The 21,194-nt window shown below is 38.8% G+C and overlaps 3 protein-coding genes across 3 annotated transcripts; 1 reads left to right on the forward strand and 2 right to left on the reverse strand.

Annotated features, from left to right (window-relative positions):
* Positions 1–2,460: 2,460 nt before the first annotated feature.
* Positions 2,461–4,584, reverse strand: LOC110157703 (cornifelin homolog B-like). The gene is made up of 4 exons (XM_020922064.2): positions 4,432–4,584; positions 3,918–4,028; positions 3,674–3,819; positions 2,461–3,026 (listed from the first exon to the last, which is right to left on the reverse strand). The coding sequence occupies exons 2-4, from the start codon at positions 4,024–4,026 to the stop codon at positions 2,892–2,894; spliced, it is 390 nt and encodes a 129-aa protein (XP_020777723.2). The 5' UTR covers positions 4,027–4,028; positions 4,432–4,584; the 3' UTR covers positions 2,461–2,891.
* A 384-nt stretch (positions 4,585–4,968) lies between these two features.
* zgc:194312 (uncharacterized protein LOC794943 homolog) lies at positions 4,969–7,017 on the forward strand. Its single transcript, XM_020922049.2, has 2 exons — positions 4,969–6,250; positions 6,358–7,017. The coding sequence occupies exons 1-2, from the start codon at positions 5,304–5,306 to the stop codon at positions 6,524–6,526; spliced, it is 1,116 nt and encodes a 371-aa protein (XP_020777708.2). The 5' UTR covers positions 4,969–5,303; the 3' UTR covers positions 6,527–7,017.
* acadvl (acyl-CoA dehydrogenase very long chain) lies at positions 6,830–20,562 on the reverse strand. Its single transcript, XM_020922031.2, has 21 exons — positions 20,406–20,562; positions 20,062–20,149; positions 19,911–19,974; positions 19,326–19,397; positions 19,005–19,077; positions 18,866–18,930; positions 18,637–18,771; positions 18,420–18,564; positions 17,864–17,993; positions 17,637–17,762; positions 16,013–16,211; positions 15,147–15,251; positions 14,740–14,826; positions 14,476–14,538; positions 11,618–11,719; positions 11,138–11,235; positions 10,666–10,738; positions 10,507–10,579; positions 9,835–9,907; positions 9,676–9,751; positions 6,830–8,197 (listed from the first exon to the last, which is right to left on the reverse strand). The coding sequence occupies exons 2-21, from the start codon at positions 20,133–20,135 to the stop codon at positions 8,060–8,062; spliced, it is 1,971 nt and encodes a 656-aa protein (XP_020777690.1). The 5' UTR covers positions 20,136–20,149; positions 20,406–20,562; the 3' UTR covers positions 6,830–8,059.
* Positions 20,563–21,194: the final 632 nt, after the last annotated feature.

The raw sequence follows: 21,194 nt of genomic DNA on the forward strand, positions 1-21,194 counted from the left end.
AAATTCCTAAATTGGGATAACACAATCAAATATGCAGATTTAATTCTAGTGTACAAAGTTTTTAATCATCTTGCTCCACCTCCTCTAAAGGAGTTTGTGAAAAGAAATTCAAATCGCACAACAAGAGCAGCTCTAGAGGTGACTGCTCTGTGTCGTTTAGGAAAAGTACCTTTGGACAACTCTCTTTTGCTAATCGAGCAGCTCAAACATGGAATACAGTGCCTGCTCATATACAAGAACTTTCAACATTGGCAGCATTTTCTAAAGCTTTAAAACTGTGGTTACTCAATGGTCAAATATGTCACCATGTTTGACCAGTTTATATTTTCTTTTGTTTTGGGGGATTGTTGGTTTAGCTCTTGACTTGATTCTTGAACTTCTGACTTTGAGCTTCAAATGAACTGTTTGAAACTAATTGTGTGTATAGTGAGTGTGCTGGTGTTGTGTACTTTTGTGTGATTGTTGCTGTACTTTTCCTCGTCCTGTAGATGATTTTACATCAACCTGCCGAGGGACTGAAGATGGAAATTAGCCAAGTTGGCTATAATCTTTACATATTTACATTTTTAATGTTCATTAATATGTACTGTCCCTTTACAAATAAATAAAATAAGAAATAACCTTTGACTGTGAAATTTTAACTAAAATGATATTTAACAACACTGTTGGGCAAGTTACTTTGAAACTGTAATGCGTTATTTATTACCTATTACTGTCATTTCAAAGTAATTCGTTACATTACAATATTACTGCATTTAAAATGTAAGGCATTACATTACTATTGCATTACTTTAAGTTACTCTCACCAAAATAACTTTTGCGCTGTATATGGACTGAACCAGGTCTAAACCAGGACTAAACCAGAGCTGAACTAGGACTAAACCAGAACTGAACTAGAACTAAACCAGAACTGAACTAGGACTAAAACAGGACTCACTGTCAGGACGGGCTCGAAGGTGACCGCAGGAGAAAGGAGCGGCTCTGCTCCGCACCTCATGGAGGTAAGAGCGGCTGTCACCCGATCGCTCTTTATGGACACTCTGCTGCTCGGGCTCGCGGCCCTGATTTCAGCAACTATTTGCAGGTACCCGAGCCGGTGCAAGAGTCTGTTACAGCGCGTAACTTCTACCTTCCTTCAGCGTGTCCAGAAGTCCAACTTTTTGTGTGATGGTTGCATCTTCCTCTGTCTTTTGGGTGCGAGCGCAGGAGCCTTTGTCGGTGCAGAACGTTTCGTCGACGTTGTGGGTTTTCGTCGGGGAGAAAACTTGCAACCGTACAGCACTTCAGAATCACACTGCTAGAGATTGAACATGTATTTAAATTTGGCAGCTGAACACGTACTGTACTGTACTGTACAGGAGACAGGAGTCCTTTGGCCAGTCAGGACGCAGCGGGAGGAACGCAATACGCATTCATACAATGTAAAAAAAAAAAAGGGCATGCAAAATTGCACAAAAAAAATAAAAAAAAAAATCTGCGAAACAGCGAGACCGCGAAAAGTGAACTGCGATAGAGGGAGGGACGAGTGTAAACCAGGTCTAAACCAGAACTGACCCAGGTCTAAACCAGAACTGACCCAGGTCTAAACCAGGTCTAAACCAGAACTGACCCAGGTCTAAACCAGGTCTAAACCAGAACTGACCCAGTTCTAAACCAGGTCTAAACCAGAACTGACCCAGGTCTAAACCAGGTCTAAACAGCGTGGAGTTCTTTGTCAGTCCTTTCACCCGCGGTTACCTGAAGGTCTATGAGGGCGCATCTCCGGCGTTTCACCGCTGCTGATATCGAGGTGATTTTAGCGAATTTGTATGAAGAAAAACCCACCACTTCAATCCAGGTTAAAAAAACATTGTAACGTGCGTTACTCACATTTGTACCGAGTAAAATATTACTATTTTTTCCCCTGTAATGCCTTACATTACTGCGTTACAGCAAAAAGTAATGCATTACTGTAATTCGTTACTTTTATAACGCGTTACTCCCAACACTGTTTAACAACAATTTATTTCCTTGCTGTGGGAAAAATCTTCCTTTCGTTGGGTTTTCCCCTTACTATGAAAAATAACATGAAAGTCTGTAATGCCATGTAGCGGAACATTGCAGGCAAATCAATAAGATATCCATAGAGATGTCCAGATGATTGGCTCTTCCCAAGAAAAGTTAGATCAGATCAGAAAGTCCCCTTTAAATTACACCTGCAGAAATTTGCTTAATAGACCAGGCATTTTGTCCAGAGTAAAGAGTTGAATAAAAACATGTATTTTATTTGTAAATTATATGGAAAATGTGCAAAGTGTGAGTGAGTGCTGTTTTTTTTTTTTTTTTTTTTTGCTAAGCTCTGGCTGTCATGTAAATTCTAGATGCAAATTATTACATTCAAGCTGTTTCTGATGCAACCTGTAAAGCAAAGAGGTGTCATGTATGTTATTCTAGAAGTGATGTGAATTAAATGAGGAACCCTGAGAGAATTAGTATTTTATTTTAAAATATTCAGAGCAAAAGTGTATTTAAATGAAGCTGTAATTATTATAAAACACACATATAAGCTACTACTTGAAGGTGCATTGTGTGACTTTTCTGGTGAAGGGCTTCATGGAAATGTTATTGCTTTGTCTGGAATGTTTCAGAACGAGGCCAAGAAGTCAGATCTGTGGAGAGGCAACCCCGCTCACAGTCAGAATGTGTGTTTCTCTAGGTATTTTTTAGCTATAAAACTTGAATAAATGTAAGGCGGAGCTGTTTAAAGTCATACTATGGAACATTCCAGGCAGAGCAATGACATATCCATAGAAACAAGAAGATGATGGACCACAAACCAAAAAGTTACACACACATAGAGCATCTTTAAGTAAAATCTTAGACATTTACAGTTGAAATAAATCAGGGGACGTCTAGCTGTGGTGTGTCGTGACAAAAACTGTGCTTTGGGTGGTGTGGTTTTGTCTGATTTTCAGCTCTCGGCTCATCTGACACCACACGCAAGGATAGCAGCACATCACTTTACAGCAGTCATCACACCCAGAGCCCTGCAGAGAGAGAGACAGGACATATGACGCAAATCTCACCTCAACAAAGATGTAAATGGCTAGTGGTGGATGTAGTACTCAATTTTGTTATTTAAGTACAGATACAGATACCAGAGCAAAAAGGATACTCAAGTAAAAGTATCACATAAAAAAAAAATCTACTTAAATAAAACTATTGAAGTGCCTGTTTAAAAATGTACTTTAAGAGTAAAAAGACATTTTTTGAGAACTAAATCATAAAATATAGAGATTAAGTGCATCTTATTGAATGAGACATTTCTAACTTAATTCATGTGCAAAAAGCAAAAAGTGCCAAAAAGTGGTAAAAGTGTGAAAACTGCACTTCCTGTGGAGAAATAGAGGCATATCTCACACATATGAGTGCAAGCACAGCAGATGCATTCTTACTCAAGTTTATGAGAAATCATAATTTTAATTTAGGGAAGTAAAAGTAACTGTGGAATGTGTAGAGTATAAAGAAAGTGAAACTGTCTCTGTTAGGCCTACCTTAAAATATTTAGAGTCTTAGAGTCCCACCACTTTGGCTGTTAGTAGTATTAGTGATATTAACTGTTTATCACAAAAGCTACTCTGTCTGATGTGATGTAACGTAAAGTAAAAGTAAAGTAAAGTCCTCCCGGTCTTACTGGGATGTTGTAGCGCTCCCGGATGCCTCCTCGGAGCATACAGGACACAACACCACAGAAGTCCAGCAATGGCATCGCGCAGCACCAGCCATACTCCTGGGCAGTTTGACACTGGAGGCAGGGGAAGCACCAGTAGCCACAGCAGCCTGAAAGAGAGTAAAAACAAAGAGATATGTAAAAATATTAAACAACAACAACAACACTAGAAACAAATAAATGAAACAAAACCAGGGCTCTGTCTTACATGTGCCCATGTCACTGCAGCAGTCGCATAAGCCCGTGCTCCATGTCCCAGGCGCGCTCGAGGCTGTGGTCACAGACACGACGTGGCCGGGCTGCTGGGAAACGGCCATTTCTGACAAAAAGCAAACAAAAAAATTCAATACTTTATTCACACGTTTACATTTTTTCCCCACAATTTTTATACTTTTAAGCTTACAAAGTTTTTCTAGGAAAACAGTGAAAACATGAAAAGTGAATCTAATTAGATAGCTAACGTTCTAAAGTCCTCGTTACGGAAAAAATCTGTGTTTGATCTGAGCTAAAACAACTGTGGGCTAACGTTTTTAATTATCAAAATGCTCCTGTAAATGCCAATAAAAGTTTTTTCCCCGCGGAGACTTCGAGATGTCGTTGAAATAAAATAACTGGCTCGATGCTAGAGGCTTTTTCTTGAACAGAAGTCATAATAACCTTTTTAAAATACAACATTTCATAATTATATAGTAATAACAAATGTGATCATTTGTTGTTCATACCTTCTTTCGTTGTCCTTAGCGTGATATCAATAACTGTAAGTCTGAAGTGAGGCGGAGGAAGTGCAGGTTTCAGACCGTGAACAGTCAGGTACAGTCATATATAGAGTGCGGGGGCGGACGCACTTTCACCTGCGAGTCACTCAAACTTTTTTTATTAGCAAGTATTACTTTGCTTTATTGGGAATATTCATTTTACTGTGGAACCATAAAAGTAGACCTAACAACCACAGACTACGTATACATAATTATATTCTATATACATGTATTCTTTGTGCGGTCTATGTTAATATCCACCCTAGTCCCATGATAACCACATATCCGTGGAGAAGTCATGGGGAAGAGCTATAGCGCCCCCGTGTGGACTAGCCACGTGGGTTTAACGTGGGTGGAGTTTATAATCTGGTGGAGCTATAGGAATAACTGAGGTAATATGAATTATAAACTCGAGATTTTGAGTAACCTAATTAAACATAACAGGCACAGAAAGACATTTTTTCAACACAGTTTTAAAAGTTTTAAATGGCCCTTAACCTTTACGTTACTTTTAGTTTACAAGGTCGAACAAGTAACTTAATTTTAAGAATCGAAATAGTGTTTGTAAGACCTGGCTGTTGTTAGTTTAGGCATGTTTATGTAATACGGTACACACAGTCTTTGGTACACAGCAACCGTGTGTGTGACAAGAGCCGTCCTCTCAGTATCTTCACTTTTGGACACGTGACAGTTCAAGTGAAAGGAGGCCATGTCTCTGTTGTCAGTCTGAGGCGCGCAGAAGATGAACATGAAGACAAGAAGCGGAATTCTCCTCCTTCATCTGCGGATATCTCTTTGTACAACCAGAGTCATCCAACCCAAATCTGGGAAATACTGATATGTTCAACAACAGCAGCAGGCCTATCAGCGCAGCCGAGGCAACGGACTACACGTGTGTGCGTTTCTACGTGTCTGCGCTGTCCTTCTCAGTACTGCTCTTCTTCAACCTCATCATCAATTGGACCATCATCCGCGTGGAGAGGCTTCGGACCCACGCGCGCTTTGTGCTGCTCTTTCACCTTCTTGTCTCGGCGCTGCTCCACCTGGGCACGAGTTCGGTTTTCTATTTACAGATGCACCGGCACGCACAGCTGCACCACTCCGCGTGCGTGGCTATAGTCACTGTGCTCATCAGCAGCGCGTCCAACATCCTGCTAACGCTCACGGCCATGGCGCTTGACCGCTACTGCGCCGTGTGTCACCCTCTGCGCTACACTTCTGCGCGCGCCTGTGCCCTGTGGCCGTGGCTGTGTGGCGCGTGTACGTGGGTCATAGCTCTGGTCATTCCTCTGAGTTTGATACAGCCGTCCGAGCGCTCTGCCAGCCCCAGCGGAGAGTGCGGCCATAAGCAGCTGCGTAAAGGCGAGCTGCACAAGGTACTTTTCCTGTCCGCGTGCACGCTGCTCATCCTCTACAGTTACGCACGGATCCTGGTGGAGACCCGGCGTCTGGGGGTGTTAAATAGGCGCAACAGGAAGGGTTGTCGGACAATAGCACTGCATGGCTCACAACTGGCCGTGTACATCCTCCCAAACTTTGTCAACTTTATTCTGTCTTTGCTTCTCACATATAAGCTGATCAGACCGGACACTAAGGAACTGTCTGCTGTGGTTATATTTGTCTTTTTTAGTTTGGCGCAATGCATTGCGCCAGTGGTCTATGGTTTGCGCAAAGAGGAGCTAATGGAGGAACTAAGTCACAGGTTTCCGTGCTGTATAGGGCATCTAAAGAGAGTTCTGGGATGGACTGTGATGGCCACCTGGACCCCACGTCAGCAGAGAGCAAGGTCACTATGATTTTTCTTTAGGCTTCTTTTGTCTTTTTGTTAAACCTATGCCCATCTGTCTAAATCTATTAAAAATACTAACGTGAAAATCTCCTTCCTTTATACAGGGAGCGGACGCTGACCGCTCAGACCATTGTGTCACTGGAGATCCCCGAGGCCCCGCGGCCAGAGCTACAGGATCAGACGGGGCCCATGCTGAGACCAGGTCCCTCGGGTGAACTGCAGGCAGAGGACGCAGCTCAGTGTTTGGACCTAAACCTCAATGATGGACAATGAAGACATATCTGAGACATTTTGAATTCTTGCAGTTTTTTTCTGGCTGGTCCAGACGTATCTGCATACTGTCTAAAAGGGACGTGAGAAAGAACCAACGGCAAATGCTTGAATCAAAGTTTGGAAGGGAATTTCTCACAGAGCTCTCAGGCTGTGGTAACTGCACAAAGGCTGATTTTGCATCTGTGCGTGTAAGTTACAGTCATCCCGGACCCGCGCTTTACTCTGGAAGCGCGAGGCTGCAGAAGTGAAACCGACATGCAAGTTTAAAAACAGCAAATGTACGAGATGATGCAGATAGACGCCTTTAAGGTTTAACAGAGCAATGTTTATTCGTATTTAAAAGGTTACAAAAAGAAGTCAAAGGAATTGTTCTTATTAACAGCTACATTTACAGGCAATGTTTGTATACAGTGGAAGGCAACAATGCATTTTCATTTCAGACACCAAATATAAATAAATATGTAATAAATGTGGAGGCAACCCAGCTCACAGTCAGAATTTATGTTTTTCCAGATATTATTGAACTATAAAACCACCTGTAATTGAATACATGTAAATTAGAGCTGTTTAATGCCATACTGTCAAACATTCCAAGCAGAGCAATGACACATCCATAGAAACAAGCAGGTGACAGTCCCTCCACTTGAAAAGTTACACAATGTACCTTTAAATACAGCGAGAAGTCAGCTGCAATTAGTTACAACTCTGAGCACATTCGGTGAGCACACTGTTGACCATCACAGAAAAAGTAGCTCTAATCAAAAAGACGGTTGCAGTTTTTCCAGCAGGTTTGTAATGCAGAGGGTTTGATCATAACAATCTCTATACTGATGAAGTGTAGGCTTTTTATACAGGAAATACAGTTTAATACATTGGCAATAGATGTGCATGATATTGTAATTATGCAGAATTAAGGATGATGGATTAAAGGTTCTATTTTACACAAGATTGACTCTTGTGAGTTTTTAGTCATGTTATAATGCTGTTGCCTTCTCAAAAACATAAATGGAGTTGAGTTGTGTTTTGTTTCATTCACACGTTTGATTAATCCTTGCATTACTGTCTACATCTTCAGTGGTACTTTTTACATTTAGGCTAAAAATATTAGTCAAGTGTATTGAGTGTAAAAACACAGTGGAGCACTTCCTGTATTACCACATGATATCACAAGGTGAAATGGGGTGTTTTCAGCTTGAGAAAAGGACTCGGATTTGTGTGTTAAACGTGAACAAAACAATATACAACTCCAGGTATGTTTGTGATGAGGAAACTATTATAACAGATTAGAAAATAGCGCAATGATTACTTTAAGTAATTATCAAAGGAATTCTAATATGTTACTCTGGTGATTTGTTTAGATTACATTATTCGGCATCTCTTATTAACCAACAAATTTAAATCAAACGCCAATAAAAGAACTGCAAAATGAGCACAAGTCAAAGTTAAAATAGAAAGTTTTTTACCCCATATCTTGTTTTGTGGGTTAGACATAAAGAGTTATAGTCTGTGGTAGGTCCAAACTGAAGTGTGTAGTTAGAATCCTAGTGGGTGAACAGAGACCACTCCACCATTTTCCACCATAGCAGCAGATACAGCCTTCAGGTTACGAAACACCTGTCTGGACTCACTGGAGCGAATGTTTTTGATATCTCTCATCACTCTCTCATGGGCCTGGAAAGAAAAATAAGATGGCTCTATGTTAGTTTTGATAATTTACAAAATCTGATTACAGCTTTGGTGGATGAAGTATTCCACTTTGTCACTTAAGAAAAAGTACAGATATATAGGTAAAAAGTTACTCAAGTAAAAGTAAAAGTACCACTTGAAAAAAAATCTACTTAAAAAGGTGCACTGTTCAGCTTTTCTGTTCGCTAGGTTCACTACTTGCTTGTCCCCATGGAGATGTTGTTGCTTTCCATGGAATGTTCCATGGTATGACATTAAACATATCCATCTAGCATTTATTTATTATGGGTGTATCTATTGCTCAAAAATACAATAATTCTTTCTGTGAATAGGGGCGACTCTCCACAGATCTGAACTGTATGTAGTGCGTAACCCGCTTGTCTACCTCATGATAAAGGTTTAATCTGTACTGTGGAACATTCTAAACTAAGCAGTAACATCTCCATGGAGACAAGCAGGTGGCAGACCCTCCACTACAAATGTACATAGTACATACATAGTGTACCTTGAAGTAAAAGTATTAAAGGACCAGTATAAAAATGTACTTTAAGAGTAAAAAGTAGAAGTATTTCACATAAGTGTTATTTTGTTAAAATACAGTGATACTGATATAATAAATTATACAGATTTTGGTTAGCAGTGGCAATATGAATCAAATTCTTAATTTCATTCGTGAATTTTGTGTTTATCAAGCCCAAGCTTGAATTCAAACATGGTAAAAATAACCCCTAAAATCACATGAAAAGTACGTTTACATTTCATTCTATTCAAAAAGTACCTAAAAACAGTACAGTACTTTGGAGATGTTTTACTTTGCCTTGAATGTTCCACAGTATGGCATTAAACTCATATCTGCATGGAGAGCCAGCGACACAGCAAAGCCAAGTTAGTTTTCAGGTATTTTGAGCAATCAAAACAGCCATAATAAAAAAAAATAAAAAAAACGCTTAACAGATAAAATTATGTAGAACATTAAAAGTCCTATATTACACAAAATGGATTCTTGTGCCATGTTAGAATGTTATCACCTCCTCAAAAACATACCTAGAGTTGTGTTTTGTTTACACATGTCTAGCAAAGGTGTATGGAGTTTAAAAACACAGTGGAGGACTTCTTGTATTACCACGTGACATCACAAGGTTTCTGCTGGAGAAAACTAAACTAAAAGCCTAAATATGCAGGATTTGTGTGTAAAACATGTCTGAATGACACAGCAACAGGTTTGTTCTGATAAGGAAATAACATTATAACATAGATGATAAAACAGCGTTATACGGGCCCTTTAAAGTCAAAGCAATAACATCTCCATGGAGACAAACGAGCATACCTTTAACTAACTTGCTTACTCGTTTTAATTTGCAATAGACCAGAAACAGTCAATGTTATTGCATCACTTTATATTATTTATAAATACTGGGTATGTCATAAATCATTGTAATTTCCTGCAGACATAGCTAACTCACCTCAATGCACCAAGTCTCACAGAGCATCTTCTCGTGCTGAGCGGAGGCGTTGCCCTGACTCAGAGAACGAGAAGCCCTGAAGAGGAAGTGGGAGAGAAATGTTTACCATAAGAGCTAAAAATGGACTTTGAATTGTGTGTTTTGAGATGTGCTACTTACCTAGACAAAACCACCACCATAGTATAGATGTCAATAGCCCAGTCAGCCACCCTCTTCAGAACAAACTGCTCCTCTGTTACAAAAATCTGTTAATTTTCCTTATAACCTCTTGTATATAACTGATATATTGTATCTATATTACTATATTTCTGTTCAGTTTTTTTTTTTACTTAACTTGTACATATATTTTATATAATTATGCCTTATCTGACACTAGTCTCTTGCTATTTTTTATTGCTACTAATTTAGAATTTTTATTACCATTTTTATATTTTTACTCATTTTTATATTACACCAGGTAATTTCCCTAATGGATCAATAAAGTTTGTCTAAGTCTAACTCTGAGTCCAATAATCCTACTACTAGGGTTGTCAAGGTATCGAAAATTAGATTCTAAATTGATACTAAAACTAGTATCAAAACTACATACTCATTTGAGCAGGTATTTATACTAAAAAAGAGCACAAACATACACAGGACAAAAATGAACCTTTTCTGAATAATTTTAGAATGATCTTGAGCTGTATCAGAGCAAGTATACGAGCACATAGACTAGTATACACCTACACACAATGCATAGGACAACACTGGCTACTACTACAACTATCGATAAAATCTTGCCTGTTTTTCCAGTGTGGTTTTTAATTACAAACGGCAAATAAACAAACTTGCCAATGATATTTTTCCCATGTTTGATCAGCAGCTCCTCCACGGCCGTCCCAAATTGCTCAATAGCTTGTACAGCCTGGAAAGAAAAACAATGTAAAATAAATATTGGCCTAAGAGCTATTATAAGAGTGTGAGATGTCAATAGGGGGATATAAGTCCTACCAGATCACCACTTTTAGCCAGATCAGGGTGGATGTGACCTTGAAGAGTCAGACCAGTGCCCAAACCAGCCTTTCTGTAAAGACAACACAAAATGCAACTGTTAACAAATATAAAAAAATAAAAGTGTAAAAAGGTACGGAGCTCAACAGTGACTGCCAACCCCCCCGGTTCTGGAAGTACAGCAAATTTTTCTCATAGTCATTCTGGGAAAAAATACAAATTTGAACATTGACTTGTGATTCATTTCATTTACTCATGTTTGCATAACCCTTTATTGTTAGTCTGTCCACGTCTCCAGTATAGGTGAAGGTGTATGGAGTTTAAAAAAGACAGTGGAGCACCTGTATTACCATGAGTGTTTTCAGTTTGAGAGAAGTACTTAGCCCAAATATGCAGGGTTTGTGTGTTAAAAGTGTGAATAAAAAAAAACAAAACACAGCAGGTATCTTTTTGATGAGGAAAAACCTTTAACCTTTTGACTCTCTTGGTGATCTCTCCAGCGAACAGACCAGCATTTCCTATGGGGTTCTTGAGGGCTTTCTGCAGAGCCTTGAGTTGGTTACCTGCACTCTGGAAGAAAAAGAAAGAAATGTATCTGATAAGGTTTACGGTTTGTTTGTTGATGGTTCATCCTCCGAGAAATGCCAAGCCATCTGTGTCAACATGTACTCAGTCAATGTATTCAATAAGAAGATATGTGATGCTAAAGCAATAGATGTAGATGATGCGTAAAATAGTCTCAGAGGAAGTTGCTTTAAACAACCCGTGTGTGGCAAGAGTGTGCCCAAACAGAACAGCAAAAATACTTCCTTACTTCTTGACACGTCTCTGTGTAACCACAAAAAACACTTCCTCACTTCTTCACGTGTGTGTGCGCGTCTCCATGTGTGTCTGTGTGTATGTGTACTTGGTTATGTGTGTGTGTGTGTGAACTGGGGCTAAAATGTTTTACCTGGAAGCCATTGAGAGCCACGAACAGCCTGAGAATGTCATTGGTTCCCTCAAAAATACGGAAAATTCTCAAATCTCTCATTACTCTCTCAACACCGGAATCCTTAAAAAAAAAAAAAATACACAAAAAAAAAGGTTAGAATGATATGATTATCCATCCATTTTCTTCCACCTATCTGGGGCCGGGTTGCGAGGGCAGCAGTTTAAGCAGACTTCCTTCACCCCGGACAATTCCTCCAGCTCCTCCGGGGGTCCCAAGGTACTCCCAGCCCAGTCGAGAGACATAGTACCTCCAGTGTGTCCTGGGTCTTCTATGGGGGCCTCCTACCGGTGGGACATGCCCAGAACACCTATCCAGGGAGGCGTTCAGGAGGCATCCGGAACAGATGCCTAGCCACCTCAATTGGCTCCTTTCGATGTGGAGGAGCAACGGTTCTACTCCGAGCTCCTCCCATGTGATTGAGCTTCTTATCCTATCTCTAAGGGAGCACGGCATGGGTAGTTTTGTGTTTTAGTTTTAGTTTTTGCTTGAGTAATGGAGAAAAGAGGCAGCCACTGTCTGTGTGAATATTCATGTATGTTAAATAATCACGATTAAGTCACTCCCTTAATTATATGATTATTTGGGATATAAGCAGTAGGGCTGGGAATCACAGCATACCTCAAGATTCAATAGGATACAAGATACATGGATGTCAATATGATATTATCACGATACAGAGATCTGGGATAAATTGATACTTTGCAGTGACATCATGCTGGGGGTGCTATAATGCATTTCCACTGCCGGAATGCTCAGTAGTTTCCATGGTGACAATGCACACATTAGCAAACACGGATAAAAATGTTTTAGGATTTAAACAACACATTTTCAGGAGCCTGTGATCCATACGAGCATTCATGGTCCTGTTCAGGTGTTTGACAAAAGTACTGTTGGTTAATGCTAACTAGCTTGTGACTATGTTATTTGAGAGGGACTTGTTTAACAGCACAATTCAGATCAGACGTTATAGTTCCAACTAAATCAGATCTTTCTAGTCAGATTATGTTAAAACATCAGATTAAGCCTAATCTGAGTAACAGTGTTGGAGACAGAGCAATGCCTACAGTTAGCATCACATCCCCAAGGAAAGTTGATCACATCAACTGCAATGTATCAGTGCTGTTTTTTAAAGAACCAAATACATTTTAGAAACAATATTTCTCTGTTAAACCACTATTTGTACAAAGCTAATATGAAATACATCTGTTTTAATCTTCAAAACAGTGCATATGTCAAGTGTATTGCATAAACAAACTAGATGAAACAAGTTTACAAGCAACAAAACAGTAGTGCAGTCACACAAAATTGCTAAAAGATACCAAAAGAATCTTCTTACATAAATTTGTTTATTTGTCTCAAAATGGGGAAATTCTTAAGAAGTCTATAAGGGAAGGCTGACTGAAACAGGAAATAATTTCAATGTTTCAAAATGTTGCTTTATTTAGAAATGTAGCAAATTATGGGCAATAAAACACAAGAGAAAAATTATATCATACATTTTTGAATGTTTAAGCCTGGTACAATTTGTACACTGACTTCCTGTATGTCTCACAAGCCTACCGTTTTTGACCTAGCGTCTTTGTTTTTGTCAGTCATCTTCCTTTTGTGGTTATAAAGCATGACCGCTGTGACAGACAATAAATGAAAACACAGAACCTGAACTGTGTATACTTCATAATATTAAACTTATTTTGTTACTCAATAGAATAACATGGTTGCAATGTAAAAGCATCTTTTATTTAAAGGTCCTATATGACACAAAATAAACTCTTCTGAACCATGTCATAATCTTGTTACCTCCTCAAAAACACAGAAGATGTGTTTCTTTCACATATGTTTATAAATTAACAGTGACCTTTACCTTTAGTTTAACATAGATTGTAAATTCCATGAAATCATTCAAATGATTCTAGTGAAGGTGTATGGAGTTTAAAAACACACTCGAACACTTCCTGTATAAGCACATGACATCATAAGGTGGAACAGAGCGTTTTCAGTTTGAGAGAAGAATTCAGCCCAAATATGCAGAGTTTGTGTGTTAAAAATGTGTGGATGAAATAAAACACAACTCCAGATATGTTTGTGATGAGGAAACAACATTATATAAATTCTATTTTATATAACTCCCCCCCCCCACACTCCGCTTTCCTGCCTGATAATGAGGCAAAGATTGCAGATATTACCCACACTGGCAGTACTTTTAAACGCCACAGTGGTCACAGATTGGTTCAGATGCCATCACCATGTATGTGTTTGTACCGTCCCACTCCAGTCTCCAGTAGCGAAGTACAGCCCTACCTGGACATGCCCCCAGCATGCCCCCATGCCTGGTGCATTAGCACCAGCACTAATGTTAAGATTGGGGGTAAGATCAGGCCCCTTATTGTGTTGTCTGTAATGTTTCACAGTATGACATTAAACCTTTCCTTCTTCATGGAGACCAAACTAGAGGACTTTACAGGTCAGATCTGTGGAGAGGCAACCCCACTCACAGTCAGAATACCTGTTTTTCTTGGTATTTTTGAGCTATAAAACAACCTGTAATTAAATAAATGCAAAGTAGAACCATTTAATGTCATACTATGGAACATTCCAGGCAGAGCAATGACATATCCAGAGAAACAAGCAGGAGATGGCCCCCGACCAAAAAGTTACATAGGGGACACTTAAGTAAGACAGAGCTGTTTAATGTCATAATGCGGAATATTTCAGGCAGAGTAGATGTGATGGACCCTCCACCAGAAAAGTTACACACTACACCTTTAAGTAAAATCAACAGGGGGGAAAAAAGAAATTATCTTGAAATTTACACTGACCTTCATGTATCCCATCCCACCCATGACCTGGATGCACTCGTCAGTCACTATCCACGCAGCTTCCTGAGAAAAAACAAATCACAAAACACTTAAATAGAATGTGAAATTACTTGTATACATTATAACACGCAATGATTTTTTTTTTACTATTACAATTTTTTTATTCTTATTTTTTAAATACACCAGATATTGTGTGTTCTTAATAAAGATTAAACCGAATTGTAACCGTAGCAACTTTAATCCGTGAGTTTGAAAGTCACTTACTGAGGCAAAGATCTTGCTGATGGCTGCTTCAATCTGGAACTCAGTCGCTCCACTGTCCATGTTACCACTGACCATGTAGGCCAGAGACTGTAAGCAAATTATTATTATTACTATTACTATTACTATTACTATTATATTAAGAAATGAAAAGAGAAACAAAGAGATGATGATTCAACACTGGCAATAACTTTCAGTCTAACAGGAAAAGAGGAAATATATTTTAAAAGTCATACAGCTAATATATTTTGGAGATTTTGGCAAACGACAAGATTGTAGAAGATTTTTAGTTTAGAATAATTTAATTTACCAGATTACAGAAACAATTTTTTACTTATTATTTTGCACCTCTTTTTAAAATTTTTCATTTAGTTTACCAAATTACAGAACAATTTATTATTATTTTTTACCTCTGTAACATACTGAAGCATTGCCATTCTTGCCAACTTCTCCTGGATGGTACCAAACGTATGGATTTTGCTGCCGAACTGGGTCCTATTGGCTGCATGGTCCACCTGATTTAAAATTCAAAAATACTGTAAATAAAGAGGCGAAATATGGAGGCGAAATATGTAAATAAGGAGGAGAAATATGTTAAAATGTTGGTTCTTCATCAAAAACATACCTGGAGTTATCCCTATATGGCATCACAAAGTGGAATGGAGCATTTTAAGCACTGGAGATGTAGATAGACTTAATAATAAAGGATTACTCAAACAAGTTTGAATGAAACAAAACACAACTCCAGGTATGTTTTTGATGAGAAGAAAATTAAAGTAAAGTTCACAAGAATCCATTTTGTGTAATACAGGATCTTGAAAGTACAAAGAGATTCTCTTGGCGAGGTATCTCAGAACCAATAAACTTACACAACTACAGTCAAATATGAGTAACACAGTAATGACATAGTATGTCTTCAAGGTTATAGGATCATATAAAATTAGTACCACAAAGTAGTAAAATGCGTTAGTGTCACTAGATAAGCCTCCGTATTTGGTAACGAGGCTGAAGCCCTTTTTTCCGATGATGCATTACTGTCCAAATTTCATATTAATGTTACCACTGAAATAATAATAATACAATGCTACTACCAAGCTTTTATATTGTGGCAATTATTTTTTTTCTTTCTACCCACTAATCTTTCTCTTCAAGCTGTTGCCATCTACAGAAAATATAGAGGGGGATTTCCAATTTAACCACAGCTCTGCCAGTTGAGTGTACAAAGAGAGGTGCGAGTGAGCAGTTGCAGTAAAAGCGTGAATACAGTTTTACATACTGCTTTGGTGATGACTCCCTTCATGGTACCGGAAAGGGCAGCAGCCATGCCAAAGCGCCCGTTGTTTAAGATGTTCATGGCCACCTTGAAGCCACTGCCCACCTCCCCGAGCATGCAGTCGGCTGGCACGCGTACATTATCAAAGTACACCTCCGCTGTGTTCGAAGCCTTGATGCCCATCTTCTTCTCCGGGGGCCCACTGGGATAAACAGAGCAACATAATTGATACTTTGCAGCTGATGACATCAATATTCCGTGGGGGGGGTGTGATGCACTATTCTATTTAGAAGCTCTGTTACTCAACTTAGACTTTAATCTGAGCTTTGTTTTGACACAATCACATGGTTTATTGGAACTACAACAGATGAGATGATTTGTGCTGTTAAACAAATCTCCCACACATAAAATGACAGTCATCAGCTAGCTAGCATTAGGCAACAGTTTTTCAGTTAGTCATGCTAATCTTTTTTGCTGAAAAGATGAGCATGAAAACCTTTTCTTGAGTTTTCAGAGTGTCTTAAAATGTATTTGTCAGTGTTTGCTAATGTGTGCATTGTGTCACCATGGTAACTGCTACATGTATCTCTAATGGTGGGTGTAATGTTTAGAAAGCCCCCAGCGTGATGTAGGCTCTTTGCACAGCAGCAAGTTAGCTAACTCACTGTGTCCTAAAGCTATCAGTCAGTACTATCAAATCCTTAAACATAAAACAAGCTATTCAAATTCAGATTACTTAAACATAAAGACTAAATTAGACCAAAGACTAAATATTTTTATTTGTAGAATACTTCAGTTTGTGGTGTTGTGTTATGCCTCAAAATTAGTATTAATGTTAGCACTGAGCATTGAGCATTAAAGTTAGCAAACATCTCTCTTTCTAAACAAAGAAATCCGTCCTAGTGATGGGCCAAACGAGTCAACGCATCAACACGGGTCGAGCTCATAGACTGTACAAAGAAGTGGACTAAGCAAGTGTTTGGCTCCACAGGACCACAGAGAAACCGAACATAGGCCTGTTCTGTGTGGGCTCCTTTTAATCCCAGTTTTAGTCCCAAGTGGAGCTCATAACAGATTTACTGAAAAAAATATAATTTCACTATCATTTTCACAACCATTCATTTTGTCATGTATCCCATTTTTTCTGACTTTATTATAGAAGAGGCTGTGATTTGCTTTAAGGAGATTGCATCACCTTCTTGGTTCTGTCATTTGTTGGATATCAGAGCATCTATGACAAACGAGTGTTTGCGTGTTTGAATGAATGAACCTGCGTAGGAAGCAGTTCATTTTATAAACCACCAGATGGAACTACAGAATGCACCAATGTGACAGTGTCGGAAATGTTTTAAACACACTTTGAGGCCTCATCTAATTATCACAACTTTGTCCTTCGTTTTATTTTTGTAGCTTTTAACATGTTTGCAGTGACCACCACCCGCAGCTTCCTCTGCACTGCCTGATCTTAAAATATAAATTCATTTTTTGCACGACTAAGCAAAATGCCCAAAGAGAGAAAACTGGACAGGAAGTAGTGAAACCAACAGTGTGGTTACCAGGGTCTACTGTACACAGAGCCTATAGCAATGAAAGTGGGAGATTTCTGAATGAAAAAACTCATTCTTACTGTGTTATGCCTCCAAAGCTCCTCTCAACAATAAAGGCAGTGATCTTATCCTTCATCTCCCCTGTGTTTGGGTCCTTCATGGGTGTCTTGGCAAATACTGTGAAAATCTCTGCCAGGCCCCCATTGCTTGAAAAGGAAAGGGAAGTGCAGACTGTTAGCATCTTTTGTCCATGTTGATGAATACTGCCCTCTTGTGGTATAAAAGTGTACAGCAGCAGTGTACTCACCTGATCCAGATTTTGCTGCCGTTTAAGGTGAAGTATGTTCCACAGGGAGACTGCACTGCTGTGGTTTTAATAGAGGCTGCATCAGAGCCACTGGCAGGTTCAGTCAGACAGAAGGCTGCTATGTTTTCACCTACAAACAAACATTTGGCATTTAAAAGTGACTATTTCAAATATGACATCTCTGTAGATTATGATTACTTTGTTATATTCAAAGTTATATATTATATATTATGTTATATATTATATTCATGTGGAAAGTGTACAACCTTCTGGACAATTACTGGTGCTCACCGGTGTTGTCACAATACAAAACTTTTAAACTTGATTTGATACCAAGTAAACAGCACAGTATTTTTAAAATTATACTTGACATGAGCACCCACTTTTGATATCAATTTCAATTTCAACGACTAGAATAGATTTATTTGACAACCCTCATGTGCTTACCACACTGTAGTACTACTTATACTAAAACAAGAATTAGGTCACTGAGTGACCTTTTTTTTTTTAATAGACAAGTCCTGGTTGAATGAAGTTACATAGACTAGTTCTGAACCTGTAGCTAGTTTGGGCAGATACTTCTCCTTCTGGGCAGGGTTTCCAAAAAGTAGAATTCCTTTAAAGCCAATGGACTGGTGGGCACCCAGAGTGATGCCAACCCCCAGGTCATGACTGCCTACGATCTCCACCAGCCTGGCATACTGTAAAGCATAATTTAGTTTACAAACAAAAATTACTGTAATAACACAATGAATGTGAGCATGTAGACACACCTGTGTATTGCTGAGGCCCAGTCCGTTCAGTTCGGCTGGGACCTGCAGCCCAAAGGCTCCCATCTCTTTGAGCCCCTCCATCGTGTGGTCCTCCACCTTCTCCAGTGCATCGTTCTTGGCTGGGTCATTCACCTCCTGAGACATCAGAAACAGTAAGAAAGTCAGTAAAAGAGAAAGTGTAAAAGTCAGAGAGATGAGCATTTTCACAAGCTTAGATTAGAAACATTACCTCAAAGAACTTGGCACAAGGTCCAACTAGCTCACGGAGGAACTCCTCCTGTTCTTCATTCAGAGCTGAGGCACAGAATTTGGAATCAGTGAAAAAGCTCAATTCATTGAGCATTTTAATTCAAATTCGAATTCCATACCTGAAGGATATGGAAACACCTGAGGGGTGGCGATTTGTCCTTTGAAAATATTTACAGCAAATGACTTGGATTCCTGTAAAGAAAAAAACAGAACACTATCAGTAGTTTCAGTGACATGGACAGAATTCTTGACATTTTTGTGTATAAATGTTCATTTAAAATATTTTTTCTTTTTTTCAGAAAAAATTATACAACAAAAAGGAGAATATTTTCAACTGTGTAACATAGATAAGTTGGGAGTTAATATTCAATATTAGTAAATTAAATTTTTACCATTATATAAACTTAAGTATTATATTTTAATAAAACAATAACACATACAACTGGTGCGGTCCTGGTGTCTGCTTTTGTGGCAGTGTCAGCTCCAACGGCCGCAGTCTTCTCCAACACCGCCTAAAGAGAAAATTGAACCATTCAATACAGGTTTGTGTCTGTGTTAAGGAATAAAGTAAATAAACAGTACAAATAAGTTGTACTCTCCACATAAAGGTTCAATTCCCTTTCTGTGCGGAGTTTGCATGTTCTGCTCATGTCTGGATGGGTTTTCCCAGGACCCCCCCCTTATAGTGTACTATAAAGTATACTATAAAATGTTAAGACTTTAATGTGTGTATTGTTGTAATAAGTAAACATTTCAATTTACGTGTACAGTACATGTGATATTAGATTCTAAATATGGATTTGGGACAACAGCCCTGACACTTGAGTGTCACCTTTAAAGCAGCTGCCCACGTGACCAGTGAACTTTCCCCCACTTCCTGTTATTATCTCATCCATGTAACCTGCATTGCATCTTATTTATACCATACAAAACAATAACAAGTCTTGATCGTCAGGCAAAATATTATAGATAAAAAGCAATGCGAAAGGTTAAGTGTCATAATTAAGTAATTTCGTTGGGTTTACCTGCTGGCTGGCGTAGAAACGTGCATTTTGTGCAGCGACCACAGCACCGGCTTGAAACTGACCTCTGTGGAGTTGAAATCATTAGCATTACACAAAGAAATACACGTTTGGATTTGTGATCTTTTTTGCACCGCTGCAGCCGTAGACATACCCAGACAGAACCGAGGGGGCTTTGAGGACAGCGCTGCACAACGCTGTGGACTTGCTTACATTACGGAGCAGCATGGTTTTAGTTGTCCCTAAAAAGAAAAATATAATTGGTCAGAAAAAAAATCAGCATTAACCTTTCAAACCTCAGTAAGCTACCCTGTGTGCAGTCAAGTTTACGTTGATAAAAAAAAGAAGCTAACGAGGCGAGCTAAAGCTACGTTCATACAATCAGTGGTCAAGTCTTCTTTGTAGCGTTAGCTATTGACGTTAACGTTTGGGTTTTATATTAAACACAAAGTGATTTTATTGGAGTTTTATTTGTAGAAGTAAGAAAACGCCGCTCACCTGTACAGAACTGTGATCGAACACGTCGCCGGTGTCTGAAAAACAGGAGGACTGACCCACTAACCCTGAATCTTTGGAGCTGGGGGTTTGTTTTCCGGATGCCTTCTACCGCAGTGCTTCATGGGAAATAGAGTTCTACTTGCCTTACCTTTTCATAACTTAAAAATATAGCATAATCGGGGCCCTTTAAACTGTTATGTCGTTTCCTCATCACAAACATACTCCACTGTGTTTTAAACTGCATACACTTGTACTAGAATCATTGGGATTTTCTTGGAATTTCCCATCTCTACTAAACAAAAGGTTAAAACTTTTGTTTAGTAACCTGAAAACTTCATGACATCATAAAGTGGAAGAGAGCATTTTGATCTTTCAAGATGCAGACAGACTAACGAACCAGGGTTACTCAAACATGTGTGAATGAAATAAAACAACTCCAAGTATGTTTTTGAGGAGGTAACATTATAACATGGTTTAAAGCTCACTAGAGTCATCTGTAGTATACAGGCCCTTAAAGAGATGAAAATAAATTATTACTGGATAATGTAGGGGTGTCAAACTCATTTTGGTCCGGGGGCCGTATCCAACCTACTTTGATCCCAAAAGGGCCGGATCAGAAAATTCATGGCATATATACCCCAATAGCAATAAGTTCAAATATTTGTGCAGAGAAACGCAAATCTATTACAGAAATATTTTTTTAAATTGATGAACTCTTTCTTTTACTAAATATTATATTATTATGAACAACCTGAAGCTTTAAGAAAAATGCAATTTCAACAATGTTTT

This window comes from Boleophthalmus pectinirostris, unplaced genomic scaffold, assembly GCF_026225935.1.
Source record: "Boleophthalmus pectinirostris isolate CB_2022bp ecotype Guang Dong unplaced genomic scaffold, ASM2622593v1 HiC_scaffold_20, whole genome shotgun sequence".
Classification (NCBI taxonomy): domain Eukaryota; kingdom Metazoa; phylum Chordata; class Actinopteri; order Gobiiformes; family Gobiidae; genus Boleophthalmus; species Boleophthalmus pectinirostris.